We start from the raw sequence: 16,026 nt of genomic DNA on the forward strand, positions 1-16,026 counted from the left end.
TTTTTTCTCTCAAGAAAATCATTAGGTAAGAAGGGATAGTTCTCCTTTCAAAAATTGAAAGGATATGAGATAAGAAAATTCACCATTGAGCCCATGATAATAGCTTGTATATGCAGTTGGGCTACCATGTGTCTTGGAATCAATCTTCTTTTGTTTGGGAGGATGAAAGATGGGATTTGCTTTGCAAATTATTGAATTGTAATAAGTATGACTTGGAGTAGGCTTGGGTTACAAGTACTTTGGGTGGAAGCTTTGTAAGAAAATTATGTGCTATAAATAGGGACTTTCAGTTTTAATATTATAAATATTTTCCAAAAAAAATCAAATTTGAGAAAAGAGAAGGGAGAGGAGAAATAAATTATAAGAGCATTGAAGCTAAGGGTGAACCAAAGTTGCATTGAAAAATGTGGGATTCAAATTCAAAATTACACCCTTTCCAAAATCTTCCTTTTCGGATGTCCCCTTTTCTCTCCTTCTCCTTCTCCTCTCCTTTCTCCTTCGTGCTCAAACTCTCCCTCTCCTTTTTCCAAGTGGATCCTTGGGCACTCGTGCTTTATTTTGTATAGACTAGGGCTAGTTAGCTTAACTTTCCCCTCTCCCAAGAGAACAATTTCTTTGAAAAGGATAGCTCGCTAGCCTAATTACTCCAGGAACAATGGAAACTTTTTCTACAAATCAATGACTTTGCTTCATGGAAGAGTTGATGCTTTGCTTTGCCTTCATTATAGCATTTCATAAGGAGAGAGAGACTTCCACTCCTTCTGTGAAAACACTACTTTCAGCTTCATTCCGTAAGGGGGCTGTCCCCGCATCTCCGGCTAAAGGCCTACCTGTATATATATATATATATCTTTGGCTTACTTTCATAGGTTTTCTCCAAGGCTGTGTGATCGCACAAATTAAGAGATGGGCCATATTGGGTTCTGGTAACGAAATGGTGAAAGAGCTCGAATTGAGAGGCATTATTGAATTTGCTAGTCCGGAGGTACGTGAAATGACATGAGATAAAATTATCGCTTATTGTCGTTTGCAGCTAGTAAAATTTAAATGAGCTCTGTTTTGTTTTCCAGACTGTGTTTAAGTTTCTTTATGAAGACGATGCCTTCATAAAATTGTATCATGAGGAGGTGAACGATGACCTCAATGCAAGCGCCACGAGTTGGAGTGAGGAGAATGGCGGCAAGCGGAGAGACGTTGCCTTCAAACCTCGCCTTGCAAACGTCCCTTTTCTCTTCCGACGCTATCTCGGTATTATGCTTAGAGCTTATGAAAGGAATTTCAATTTACAAAATAGGCTGAAATTATCCCAAAGCACTTTACTAAATTAGTTTTTGTTGGGTTGAAATTTATTTCGCAAGCAGGCTGAAGTATTCTTTTGTCTGTTTTAAAAGATAATTCTAGTCTTCTAACTTTAATATATTATATATATCCTCATTGTTGCATGGGATACCATATGGATACATGCATATGCACGCCTACATGCACGTGAACATGGTTATATCTATTTATGTGTGTAATAATGTATGTATTTGCAAATTGTGACGAAACCTATATTTGAGCAAGAAGTTTAACTTGGGACACATCTATATCTCTATCTCTATCTCTATTTCTATATTATCTTAAGGAAGAGATTCACAAAGTTGCCACTTGGCAAGAATTTGGAGGTTAGAGAAGGGGAGCAGGAGGTTTGAGGAAGTTTGAGTAGAATTTGATTTTGGAAGCTTCAAAAGATGCGAGATCAAAGGTTCCCAACTACTATATATTAATAAGCTCTTTGTTTGTGTGTCTTAGCTACTAGCTATCAGACCTCATGAGAAATTAGAGCCTTTGGACACTGCCGGATGTATGCATACTCAATATAGCGATCATAAAATCTGTAAGCCAATTCCGCATAGTCACTATTTTTCTTGTGCGGGTGTCGGAGAGAAGGCACGAACCAGCGTGACCTCAGACTCCGACTCCTCTTTTTCTTTTCTTTTTTTAATACATAAATGGGGGGGTTTGCTCCTGGCGCATCCAGCATGCTGCATCCAATGTACGTTTGCACACCAGATGATGGACAAACGGATTGAGGTTTGGTGGGCTTGAGCTGAACAACAAGTGGACACAAACCGTCTGGGCGCCTAGGCAGAACAACTGGATGGCTATCTTTGAGAGGCACTCGTAATTCGAACAATTGTGGGGAGAAAGAGAAAGCCATACTGTAAGAACATGAATCAGGACCAATCCTTTGTTTATATACACAGATATAAATGATTGAGAGAGAGAGAAAGAGACTCTGAGAATAGGCGATTAGAACGATTGTTTTATTGATTGATGGAGATGGAAACATATTTTGCAATCAGGCGTGGAGTGGTACATGGTTTTCCATATCCACAATTAATTAGTTTACTTATGCAAATTTGCTATGTGTGAACCACCACATTCCAACACACCCTCTTAATTGGAGCATGTAAAAAAAAACATCTTGGATCACGTGACAAGACTGTGACGTAGAACTGGTTTATCTTGTAATGAGTTGTCTTTTTTAAATCCTTGCTTCATTACTTGCGTAGCTGCATATAGAAATTGGCTAGGTGCTTCATTACTTGCTTCAAGAAGGAAATTGAAATATGGTAACCAGGAAAGGTTCACCTGCATGTAGAAATTGGCTAGGTGTTTCGATGGAATGTCTTCATAAGAACTTGGGTAAAATGTTCTTGGCCCCCTTGATCATGTTGAGATAGTTGTCCACTTAATTTGTGGGCATCAAAATCAACTCTTTAGGACACGAGTATAAAATATGTTGTAATTATTGCGGCCTTGGACATATGTTACATTTGTCTGCTGCCAGCTACCTTGATAAAGAGAAAAACCATGCCATAGTTTATATGCACAGAAATTGAGAGATAGAGAAAGAGACTCTGAGAACAAGCGAATAACGATTGTTGTATTGATTGATGGGAATGGTTTTTTTAGACTGGCAATGTGAACCTAGAACACTCACGAATGCAAGAAAACAGCTTAAGCACAATAGAATACAATGATAGAGAGAAGTAGACTATATTGCACTAAACAATGATACAATGATAGCTGTGTTCCACAACCGTGTACTCCTGCAGACGGAGCTTAGATGGCTACTAGAATTGCTTCGAGTGTGGCTGTAAGGTAATAATTACACATAGTGATGATGGTTGCTAGAGTTGCTTAGAGTGTGGCTGTAAGGTAATAAGTACACATAGTGATGATGACTGATGAATTGTGTAGAGATGGGCCTCATATTCTGTTAATAGGCCTTGAGATGCAGGGTAGCCATGAGTAGACCGTGTTGGTATGTGGTCATTGTTAGTGTCATGCATTATTGACTTGGACCATAAAGAACTATTAGCAACTAGATTTCTCGTGATGGTCATGCATTATTGACTTGGACCATAAAGAACTATTAGCAACTAGACTTCTCGTGATGGTGAGGGTTACGAACAAGCATAATGCATGAACTATTGCCAGAGTGAAGTACAAAGGTTCATAATGCATGAACTATTGCCAGAGTGAAGTACAAAAGGTCTTGGAGAGTTATTGTGCCAACTTCTTGAAGTAGCCTCAATCCATATCCCTTCCTTACATGCAATAGCTATTGCTACATACTCCGCTTCGGTTGAGGACAAAGCAAGAGTCCCTTGCTTCTTACTCTGCCCAGAGATAGTGCCTCCATCATGCTTGAATACATATCTTGTAGCGGAAGGAGAGGGATCTCCTCCCCATTTTGCATCACTCCAACCATAAAGAGTTGGTTGAACATCAGTGAGATGGTACTGATAGGTGAGGGTATAGTTGTTAACCATATTGGCTAACATTACTCCACGCGGGCAACATCTTCAAGCCATATTTTTGTACTACGTAATGCACTTCATGTAAAATGATTATAGGAAATCTCCGAGCTTACAACTTGTGTAATGATGGAAGATAGTCAAACACTGAGCTTACGACTTGTGTAATGCTGACGATGTATAATTAGACTAGGAAATTAGGCTAGACTAGCTTATTGGGCCCTGGACATTATTGAGTTTGAGTCTTCATGCTCTTGTGATTGAGTTATGCTTTTCCCTTCTTCTTTGTTGCATGCATGCTTAGGGATTATGTTCTCTTGTCTACCTTCTCATGCTTTCGCTCACCATGGCATAGAAGTAGAGGTTGAGCTTTCCATAGTTCTCTCTCTCTTTGCTCCCCACCCATTTGCAAAGTTCCTTTACGGTGATAATAAAGGAGGCAAGGTTAAAGATGCTAGCTATCCACAAGAGAGAGTTACTCTACCGAGAGTGGCTTGAGGTGCAAACCGGTATGATCCTTGCATTCTCCTCTCTTTCTTTCTATCTTGCAAGGCTTGAGTGTTGTCTCCCGTGAACATCTTTGGCACCATTGCCAAGAAAGTGCCTTTGCTTAGGACTCCCTTGCTATACTTTGCATTTGAAGTATTGACATAGTTTGGTTAGAGTGTAAATCTATCTTGCAAGGCTTGAGTGTTGTCTCCCGTGAACATCTTTGGCACCATTGCCAAGAAAGTGCCTTTGCTTAGGACTCCCTTGCTATACTTTGCATTTGAAGTATTGACATAGTTTGGTTAGAGTGTAAATCCATCGGTTCTAACTCTTGTTTGTTGTTGTTTTATGATTTATTTTGCTAGCGAAGCAACCCTAGAAATAGAGCATTCAAGCAATAGTGAGAGTGCTAGCATGAGTGAGGCCTATTCCTAGGAACTATCTTTTTGCGTATGATCTATTAACTACCTTTTTGTTGTAATAATTCTTTCTATTTGTTATGATCCTTAGTGCTAGGATTCATTATGGCTGAGTCTGCCCTGTATCTCCAGAGCGTTAATAGAAACTCAGGACACAAACCTTTGTATGAATGTATGCTCTTATGTGTGTGTGTGTGGGGGGGGGGGGGATCATATATTGAAACCAAGTTCTACCCACTATTGGGCACTAGTGGGGATGTCGTAGTATCTAGTCCATACTATGCATGATGGAGTAGATGGTTTATTGTCTTGTGGATGTCGTAGTATCTAGTCCATACTATGCATGATGGAGTAGATGGTTTATTGTCTTGTGGATGACTACCATGAGGTTGTAAGTTGCACTTTCTTATAAGGTGAATTTGGGCATGTTCTTGGATTCATCTAGGTATATATAGGCCTATTCTTGGGAACCTATTTCTTCAAAGACATGTATGGACTAAGAAGTTGGAGTGTCTGACTCCCCTACAACTACTCAAAGGAGTTTTGTAGACTTCATTAGAAATATCATCATAGGTGATCCAACTGAAACCAATCCAGACCTATGATAACAAACCTCGGAACACTTGGGACAGCGAGCGACAGACAGCACAATATTGAAACAAACTTTAGGACGTAGCGGAATAACCATAAACAATACCAAAGAGAACACAACATTGAGCCGAAACGGCTGGCCCCTGTAGGAACTGTTTTATTCCAATGAATAAACTGATACATACAAACCAAGGTGCCGGTGCAGTCTTGCATCGGATTTTCCACAAAGCTCAACAAACACTTGCTCAAGATCTGGGGTACCAATACAAACTAGTGCAAATCAGCCTCGAAATTTAGCCCCAAATCCTGTGCCAAAACATACCCCAATATGGACCTGAAATCTGCCCCAGAGGAGCTCTCAGAACTGTCCCCGATACCTCCAACACAGCCCCATAACCAATGGCCAGAAGGGAGTGATGAAGAGAGAGTGTAACCTGCTGTACGACGACTAGACTCAGGGGAGTAGTTGCTGTACGACGAGCGCTGTACGGCTAGTAGAGGTACCTGCTGTACAGCCAAATGGTAGAGAGAAGAACCTGCCATTGTACAGCCCGCGTAAGAGAGAGAAGAGGAACTGCTCGGCTGCCGCTGTCTTCTGTACAACCAGTGCAAGAGAGAGAAAGAAGAAGCCCGGATGCTGTCCTCTATACAGGCTGCGCAAGAGAGAGAGAGAAAGGATGCTCCGTCGATGTACTTGTAAGCATCTAGCAAAGAAGGGGAGAGAGAGAGCTTTTTATTGTAGCCGGCCTGTGTGCAGATCTTCAAGAGAGATAGCCTGCGCACATGAGGAGCTCAGGCCGACGAAGCTGCTCAAAATAAATAAAAAAAATCATTTTATTATATTTTAATCCTCCTCTGCACCGAACGTTTCCTTTGGCCGACCCTTTTCTCCCCACCAGTCCAGCCCAACACACCGACTGTCACCTCCACCTCTATAAAGATCAAAGGAAGGCCTTTTTTATCCCACAATATTGACGTGCGTTTTCATGCTGCGATGGGAGGGTGTGCAGGGGAGCCTCTTGGCCATAAAGCGGTCTACCAAGGGGTTCGATTCCCCTTAGGCTCAATAATTTTGTTTATGCATGTGAATAGGTGCATTGGGCGATCGATTGGCCGTCCATTGGTCGATCGGACTTTCATGTGCGAGGTCAATGTGGCATGTCCGACCGGCGATGTCCGGTGGGTTCTTTGCCACCGGTGGGTTCTTTGCCACCGGTGCGAGGTCAATGTGGCATGTCCGACCAGCGATGTCCGGTGGGTTCTTTGCCACCGGTCGGACTTTTTGGAGATCATGTGCGAGATACCACTCCGTTCGGCAAGGTCCGACCGGTCACTCTTTTGCCGGACGGAGGCCACCGGTCGGAGATGTGCACAAGCTAAGAGCAGCCCCTCTCTTGTGCACATCCCCAAGAACAACCCCTTCCTCGCTTTTTTTATGATTCAGCCCTTTTCCCCCTTAAAAAGAGTTGTCCTCCTCTATATCCAGTGCAAGCTTGCTTTCCCATTGGCTAAAAGTGGAAGCTTCTCCATAAATACCATAAAACTCCTTAAAAAGAGTGGTCCTCCTCTATATCCAGCGTAGGCTTGCTTTCCCATGGCTAAAAGTGGAAGCTTCTCCATAAATACCAAAAAACTCCTCTTTTTGGGAGTCAAAAACAGGCCATATATAAAAGCTCGCAAGATCCATGCAAAGTTGGGGGGCTCACTTGAAGTGTTCACACATGGCTTAAAAATTCAGGACCACCTCATGTGTATGCTTCTTGTCCAAATCCCCACATGTCCACCCACTTATAAATAAGTGTGAACAAGTACCCTTATAAACCATATAAGTGAATAAAATCCTATAAATTCATGTCCTGTAATCTGCCTTCTGATAGAGACATGCTGGATAAAAAGTTTTGCAACAATTCTTAGCTTTACACAAGCGTCTTTCATCTTGTGACTTCCCCGTTGCTTCTATAGAAAATCCCGGTTCACACCTTGGCTCCAACAGGTGTATGAAACACTGGTCAAGACTAAAAGGGACTGTCCAGATGGTGTAGTTGGTTATCACGCTAGTCTCACACACTAGAGGTCTCTGATTCAAGTCCAGGTCTGGACATGTCTTTTTCCAATGAAACCAATCCAGACCTATGATAAGAAACCCCGGAACACTCGGGGCAATGACAGACAGCACAATACTGAAACAAACTTTAGGATGCAGTGGAATAACCATAAACAATACCAAAGTGAACACAACACTGAGCTGGAACGGCCAGCCCACCATAGGAACTATTTTATTCCAATGAATAAATTGATACAGACAAACCAAGGTGCGGGTGTAATCATGCACCGAATTTTCCACAAAGCTCAGAAAACACTTGCTCAAGATCCGGGGTACAAATCAGCACCACAAACTAGTGCAAATCAGCCTCAAACAACAGACCGGTACAGTGCCAAATCTAGCCCTGAATCTCATGCCAAAATAGCCCCCAGAAGGGGTCTCAAATTTGCCTTAGAAGAGCTCTCAGAATTGTCCCTGATACCTCCAAAACAGCCCTAGAACCAGTGGCCAGAAGGGAGTGATGAAGAGCGAGAGTAACCTGTTGTACGACCAGCCTTAGGGGAGTAGTTGCTATACGACCAGCGCTGTACGGCTAGTAGATGTACATTTATAGCTAGATGGTAGAGAGAAGAACTTGCCGTTGTACGGCTCATGTACAAGAGAGAAGAGGAACTGCCCGTTGCTGTCTTTTGTACAACCAATGCAAGAGAGAGAAGAGAAGATGCCCGACAGCTATCCAGCCTCCTATGCGAGAGAGAGAGAGAGAGAGAGAGAGAGAGGATGTTCCGCCGCTGTACCTCTGTAAGGTTTGTAGGGAGAGGCAAAAACTGGCCACTTTACGACTAACTGAAAAGAGAGAAAATGTAATGAAGCACAAACTAAGGTCAAAAACATGTAAATAATGGGCCATGAGTAAGGCTACTATAAATAGGGCCTTGGGCTCATTGTAGGGATCTTTTATTAGCCAAGTAGTAATGTGCAACAACAAGCTCTAAACAACATGAAACGAAGCGAAAATGGCTGCAACCCCCCCACGGGAGAAAATAGGCAATTAAGAGCTTGGAAAGCTTAAGATGTAACCCTAAACCACATTTACTCAAGATTACAAGCCTTGCCAAGCTTAATCTTGGCATTGAAGCTCCAAAACCCCAAGAAAAGGGCGAAAAACGGCGGCAGTATGAGAGTACAATTCGTGAGACAAGAACTATGATTTTGTGATTAGAACGTAGCAAAGACTCTCCTCTTTCAAAGCTCTAAGCTTTTGTTAGCTTTAAACCCTAGATTGAAGCTCCATAGCTCTCAAGATCAAGCACAAAAAAAAAGAGGAAAAAGAAGAAAAGGTTTTGATTAGTCTCAATAATCTTGATTGGTGAGATTCTCCCAATTTTGGTCCTGAGATTCAAATTTTTGGTGCGGCTTTCCCAAGAATTTGGTCCCCATCAAACCCATGCTCCCAAAAGCTTAGGAACAAACAAAGATAAATAAATTCATTTATCCAAATTCACCATATCCATCTTCTTGATCAAGAAAATTCAAAAAAATCAAGCAAATAAAGAACATCAAGAAAATCAAGAACACTCGAAAGATTTTCAAGAAAATTCAAGAGAGTGGATCAAAAGCAAAGCTCTGATACCAATTGAAATGGATCTAGACCAAGAACCAAGAAATCAAACACACAAAAGACCAATTCTAGCATCCATTTGATGGGAAACAAGCACACATGAGAAATGTATTGGAAGGAAATAGAGAAAATCCATATGCACATGTAGCAAAGGAGGAATGTGCATAAGGCCTAAGTGATTTAACCTCTCACCATGAGGATGGCTATCAAGCTTGCATGAGTCCTAGACCATGTGTGGCCATCTCCAAGAAAGGAGCCATGAGTACATGACCGGTGTATGAAACATTGGTCAAGACTAAAAGGGACCAAATGGTGACACCAATTGAGGAGTAGGAGTCAAATTCATCAAACCGACCAACAAGTAAGAGACTGTGCTATAAAGACCAAGTACAGAGGCAACTGCACCCGGTATGGATTCTAACCAGTTTGGCTTGGGAATGAGAAGCATCAATCTTCTAGAGGAAGGAGTGATTCCTGTCACGATTGTGACTTAATCTCTCTTCATTGCCCTTTGTGACTTAATCTCTCTTCATTGCCCTTAATTATCCTTAATTACTCTTAATCATTGAAAGGATACCAGTGAAGGGTCACAACTTGTCACATGGGTCATCACACCAAAGGACACATCTCTTCAAAGGGACACATTTATTGATCAAAGGACACATCTCTACGTCCAAAGGACACAACTATTCATTCAAGAGTCACACACTTTCATCAGGGACATGCCTCTTTATTTGTACCTCTTCAAGCCCTATTTAACAAGGCCTTGTGTCTCAATGCAAACAACATAGCTTTTCGCTCTTTGCCTCATGTTTACTCGAGTATTTAAGCTTTAAGATATTTTAATCATATTTAATTAAGAGTGGTATATCAGAGAAAACAAACTCCAACTTGTAGGATGCCCACAACCAAACCCAAACCCTAAAAAATCAAAAAACCCTAACCCTAACCCTAACCCTAAAAATCAGCCAGCCCTAACTCTAAAATCAGCGTTAGCAAGTGTTGTATGGAAGAACTAGAGAGAATTTTCCTTTTCAATTTTTCCCAAAATGCCCAATTTTGCATGATTTATGAATTTTTCCAATTTTCCATTAAAAAAAGGATGGAAGGCTTTCAAGTCATATGGGTACCCATGGCTTTGCCAAGCAGATAACCGGCTCCCTCTCTACCTCTTCCAGGCATCGGCTCATCCAAATAGCCCCCTTTTACACATGGTTCCTGGCTTGCCTGTGTTCATGGCGTTGTTCCAACCTTTCGGCATCGTAAGTCTTCATTATTTGCAACTTCTGCTTAGGGCTTGACTCTTGCAGTACTTGCATTCAACCGTGCTTCTTCAAACACACACATTTCAATTGTGATCAACCCATATACCTTGTTGTTTTCATCATTAAAAAAAACACAAAATACAGCATAAATAACAGACAGGACAATGTGGCACTTTAAAGAAAGCCACGATTCATCATCATCATACGGGTACTATGCACTTCAGGTGTGCAAATCAAGATTTATGGTTTACATAGACATGAAAACCCCCTCTGCTCCCTCTTCATCGACAAGAACCAGTCCAGTGCTCTTGGAACTCCTCCTCATATAGGATGGTCTATAATAGCCTTGCTAGCTTGTAACCTACCTTCTCCAATCCACGTAATGTATCTGCTCCCCCTACTTGCTCTGATGGTTCTCACTAGGGCCCAAAGGTGTCAACAACCACAACCCCCGGAGCTTCATTTTGCAGAGTCTTCATCTCAGCCTACTACTATGGAGGATGAAATCCACCAGCCTGGCAATCCATCTCTAGCAGATTGGCAGCAGGCTTTGCAATAGATGCAGCAACATTTTCAACAGCAACTTCAAGAGTCCATGGCCACATTGGCTTCTCAGATCCAACAGTTGCAGATGGATCACCATTCTCATACGAGTTCTGTACCAACAGTCGACATTACAGCATCTGTACTAGACAATGAAGGCAACATTCCCCTTGAGGTGGAAGGTGACAATCTTAAGACTCTTTATGGTCTTTTGCAAGCTCTTAAAACAAAGAAATTGGAAGTTAAACCCCCTGAGTCCTATGGAGGACAACACAATAATCATACACTTGAACAATGGCTTTACAAACTTTGCCTGTATTTTGACTCGATGGTCCTTACCGATGCCAAGAAGATTACATTTACCATATCCTTACTTAAGGATACTGCCTTACTTTGGTGGCAACGACGACATGTGGGAAAAACTGTTACGACATGGGGAAAATTTGAGTGGGTCATTCGTAATAATAAGCAGTTCATTCCTGTCTATGCGGATTTTCAAGCCCGAACTCGTTTACACCACTTAGACCAAATTGGTTCTTTGGCTTCTTATATCTCACAGTTTACGAATTTGATACTGGAGATTGATTCTTTGTCCCTAGCAGATGAGCTTCATGCCTTCATTGAAGGTTTAAACCCCACACTTTGTATCGATGTGCAAAAGTACAACCCTGTTATTGCCATTCATTATGCCGAGCGGATCTGAATCCGAATTCTCAAACATCTGCCTCTCAAGGTTATTATGGCAATGGTTCATGTATGGCTCGTGAAGGTTATCAACAATCCTCATTAGACAACTTTCAATTCCGACCCAACTTCCCTTGACAACATTCACAACAATCTCGCCGACAAGAAGGGTCATCTTTTAATCATTCTCAACGTCAACATCAACAGCTCCTTCAACAACGTGCATCTGATCGTGGATGGGACTCTGGTCGTGACCAACCTTGCACTCCTTGTCCTACCTATAGCTTCACCTTCTCATGAACAACAAAAGACAGGATTGTGCACAATTTGTAATGGCAACCATAGATGGTTTGAATGCCCTAAACAACCCAATGCTTCTCAAAAACGTAATGTGGAATCCTCAACTTCAGAAGACTGTTTCGATAATTCAAAAGGAAAACATGCAGTAGCTCATGCACTTCATGTTAGTCCTAACCTTGGCACAGATATGGCAAACTTTATTGAGTCAGTTAATGACAACATCTAGGATTCTTTCAGCATGACTTCAAAAGAACAGCAAGATGATGTTAAGACCTTGGATTCTTTATCTCAAGATGATGAGTCACTCACAATGGACTTCTTTGAGGATATAGATATTACAAAAGTGGATATAACACTTGTTTCAATCTTACCTACATGTGATGACACAATCGATAGGATAAAGTTTTTAACACCGTAGAGAATTTCAAGCATTCTTCTAACAACTTAGATGAGTACTTTACTACTATGAAGCATAACACTTCAACGGATACTATTCAAGTATCATCGAGAGAATTCATGGTCGAACCTTCAGATTCTTCTACATCGTAATATAGCCAAGTCAACTTCAAGCCCAACATTTGGTAGCAGACAAAGAAGAAGACATTAAAGAATGATGCTACAACTTGGGATTTAGCATTTACAGCACGACAGCAAGACAATAGAGGAAACGTCTTCAATATTTCTCAGTGCAAGCTTCACCACAAGCATAAATGGCCTAATGACGAAGATCTTTAGCAGAAGTCTATTATTTAGCCAGAGTCTCATGTTTACTCAAGTATTTAAACATTAAGATATTTTAATCATGTTTAATTAAGCTAAAAGCTTAACAATTCTTCCTAGAACCACAACAAGAATGGTTTACTGAGACAACCACTACTTCAACAACTTTTGGCTCGGCCAGCTCATAGAACACGAACCTTGGTGTGTTTGGAACAACTTAGAGACCCACTGTCACCTCTGGCTTGGCTACATTAGACCTTGGTCTAAGCAGTGCAAGGGGTTTAGGTTCAACATGACCATAGAGGCCACAGCACCACTCAAGCCACTAGGGCTAAGGAGTCAATCCAAGCTACCAAATGCACAACCATGGGAGCTATGCAGCATGGAGCAGGGAGCTCCGAGAGTTAGATTGAACTCTAGGAGGAGCATACATGCCATGGTACAAACTAGCCTTACACAGCTAGCCTCCATAATACCCAAACTTGCTTCAAGGACAAGGGTGATACCTAGCTTATTCCATGCCTCTAGCAACCTACCCATGCCCATATTATCAAACCGTAGCTACCCGCTACCTCAACCACCACCCACACCACTACCCTTTACTCCATTGAGGATAGGAGCCCAAATAGGGAGGAAGCAAACCCATGCAAATTGTGAAATTGATGTCCAAGTTCAATAGGACTGGAGACCCCATTGCACACGTGGAAGTGTTTGATCACATGTGTGCCACATGCGAACGGCCTGATGACCTTGTATGAGTAAGTGCCTTCAGCCTTACTATGGAAGGAAAGGTAGGACAGTGGTTCCAATCACTAAACCAGAAGACAAGGCTGACTTCGACTCCATAAAGATTGCTTTCACAATTGGATACTCCCGCTAGGGAACCTGATGGAACCCAATCGATCTCAGCTTTACCGTGTCAAACAGCAAGAGAAAGAATCCATCAGAGACTATATCAACAGAGTGAGATACATGCACTCACGATGCTCAAATAATAACAAGTTCTCTGACAAATAGTTAGCTGGGAGATTCCTAAAAGGAATCCTTGATTCAACCTTGCATAATGCTTTGGTACTCAGAAAAGCATAAGAACTTTGAGTCATGCTGTAGAAGTTTCATAGACTTTGATGATAACTTCATGGAAACTTCTAAAGGAACCCCTTTTGGAGCATCCTTTCGTAGAGTACCTTCAAAGGTCGGCGTCAAAGAGAAAAAGCCGCACGTTGCACCAACCATAGAAGACTTAGTTGCCGTGTGTAACAAATGACAGAGCAATGGAAGGTCGGGTAAGGAAAGATAAGGTAGGCCAACCGTATCTGTTCCCAAACATGAGTTAGTCTGGTGTTCAATATGGCGTGCCAACCACACAAGCATGGAATTCACCCACCTAAGACTGATGCAAGGAGATACATACTGCATGAGGATGGGAAACCATGACACTATCCATTGCTATAAGAGTCAGCCACCTTAGAGGCAGTAACAACTGCTAGTTACACCAGCTCCACCTCACCCAGGGTAATATGTGTCCCAAAGAGGAGTCCTAAGAGTTGCAGAACTTTCCCTATCACCTCCGGTATTACCACAACCCATTCTCGAGAGACCCCCAATGACAAAATCCTTGAGGGGGAGAAAGAAGGAATAATGGGGGACACTAACTACCTAGAACCATTGGATGCACAGAATCCCCCGTCAAATCTTAAGCCCCTACATTTAGGCTGGCGATAGTGTCTACCCTGTATATATTGTTGTAGTGCAATCGAATAGGGGGAGGGAAATCAATGCCCTAAGATCTTGCATGCCCTTACAGTGCTATCACTGTAAGGGACTCACTACTAAGTGGCGGAATGTCCTATTAAGAAGGTGACAATAGCCACACCAAGCAACTCACGGCCTTTAGTACCACTCTGCATAGGATGTGGCATTGACCACATGTACAAGGATTGCCTATTAAGAGCATCCAATCCAGGTCCACAACCCAAGAGCATAAACCAAGTACGAGCCTTAACTTTGCTAAGTGTCAAGGATGGGTTGTTACAAACGGTTCCTCTTAATGTTGTGACTAGAATGCAGCATAGGAGGAGAGCCACTACTGCTCATGAAGATGGATAGATCCCAATACTCAAAGGGCATGTAAGCTAGCCCAAGAGTCCTACCACCCGTACTCAAAGGGCATGTAAGCTGGCCCGAGAGTCCTACCACCCGTACTCAAAGGGCATGTAAGCTGGACCGAGAGTCCTACCACCCATACTCAAAGGGCATGTAAGCTGGACAAATCCTTGGCGTGTAAGCTGGCCTGAGAGTCCTACCGCTTGACGAAGCTTTAGAACATGCTAGAGTTTGCCCCTAAGACCAGAAGATGAAGAACCAAGAAGATAGGACAAGGGGAAGACTGCATGACACTTCAAGAGGGATCGGATGAGGTCACGGTTTCCAACATCTCTTCATCCTCTTCATAGGAAGAACTAATCTTCATAGGAAGAAGTGAATCCCCAGCTTGCTAGAGACCTGGAAGGACATAGGCTCTAGCAACTTGCCTAAGGAGCTACAATCCTATTGAGGAAAAAATCAAACTCGAAGAAGCTTAAGAATTGGTAAGAGCATGCCAAGCTCAAATGGAGGCTGAACCTCTGGTGGTCCCAAACATTGGAGAGGATGCCATTGCAGAAACTAGTTTCACCTTACTCAAGAGAAGACCAAAGAAAGAACCAATCCGTCCCATGATCCAACAAAACTTGAAAGAGGGATTAGGGGATGAGGACAAAAGCTTTAAGGCCATGGCCTCCATATTCTTGGATAATGACTGAAGAGTACCACACTCAATGGGACCTATACACATTTCATACACCATTACCGGCACCGAAAATTATGTAAGCGATAATGGACAGACACCTAGAGACATAGCTAGATTCTTTGCCTTCCTTTCCTCCCAAGTCCAAATTTATGTTGGCTCCTTACTCCAAGGAAGTTGAAGCCTATGGAAGGACTAGAAGGATTGGATGGATGGAAAGTTGAAAGCGGGAATGGAAGAAGAACCAATTCAAGACTCCTTAGATGAGTCAGAAGATGACACACTCGCTAAGGGAGAGGCCGTTCACACCAAGCCTAACCCACATGATCGAGTGAGTCTATAAAACTCTCTCACTCCACAAGAAGGACAATGAACAAAGCCTTAGTAGTAGAAGCTGAAAAAGAAGCTAAGCGCGCCCTACAAGAGAGCGCCTGTGTGAACAGTTGAAGACCTACAAGAGAGCGCCCTACAAGAGAGCGCCTGTGTGAACAGTTGAAGACCTTAGAGAGGTACCTGAGCATTTCAAAACATACATTGTGGGTGGCCACTTTATACACTTTAAGAAGGCAAAGAGAACCCCCACAAGATGAGAAGCTTGGGATATCTTAGATGGACCACACCGATAGAGGTTAAAGAGGTCAACCTATCGAAACTTGACGGGAAGCTTGGGATATCTTATGATGGACGGACAGAGGTTAAAGAGGTCAATCTATTGGGAATGATGACGATCCCAAATTTGTATACATTGGGAAGGAC

At 42.3% G+C, this 16,026-nt stretch overlaps 1 protein-coding gene and 1 non-coding gene across 2 annotated transcripts in view; both read left to right on the forward strand.

Moving 5' to 3' along the window:
- The first annotated feature begins 889 nt into the window (after positions 1-889).
- LOC147618738 (uncharacterized) overlaps positions 890-16,026 on the forward strand; it is a 48,376-nt gene continuing 33,239 nt past the window's right edge. Inside the window, exons 1-2 of the mRNA XM_086774473.1 lie at positions 890-985; positions 1,071-1,248. Coding sequence (XP_086630599.1) covers positions 935-985; positions 1,071-1,248 — 229 coding nt within the window. The 5' untranslated portion in view covers positions 890-934. The remainder of the gene's footprint in view (positions 986-1,070; positions 1,249-16,026) is intronic.
- On the forward strand, positions 7,333-7,406 carry TRNAV-CAC (transfer RNA valine (anticodon CAC)). The gene has a single exon. It is a non-coding gene; the product is annotated as a tRNA-Val (tRNA).

This window comes from Cibotium barometz, chromosome 34 (assembly GCF_041138505.1).
Source record: "Cibotium barometz isolate CiBa-2024 chromosome 34, ASM4113850v1, whole genome shotgun sequence".
Lineage (NCBI taxonomy): Eukaryota > Viridiplantae > Streptophyta > Polypodiopsida > Cyatheales > Cibotiaceae > Cibotium > Cibotium barometz.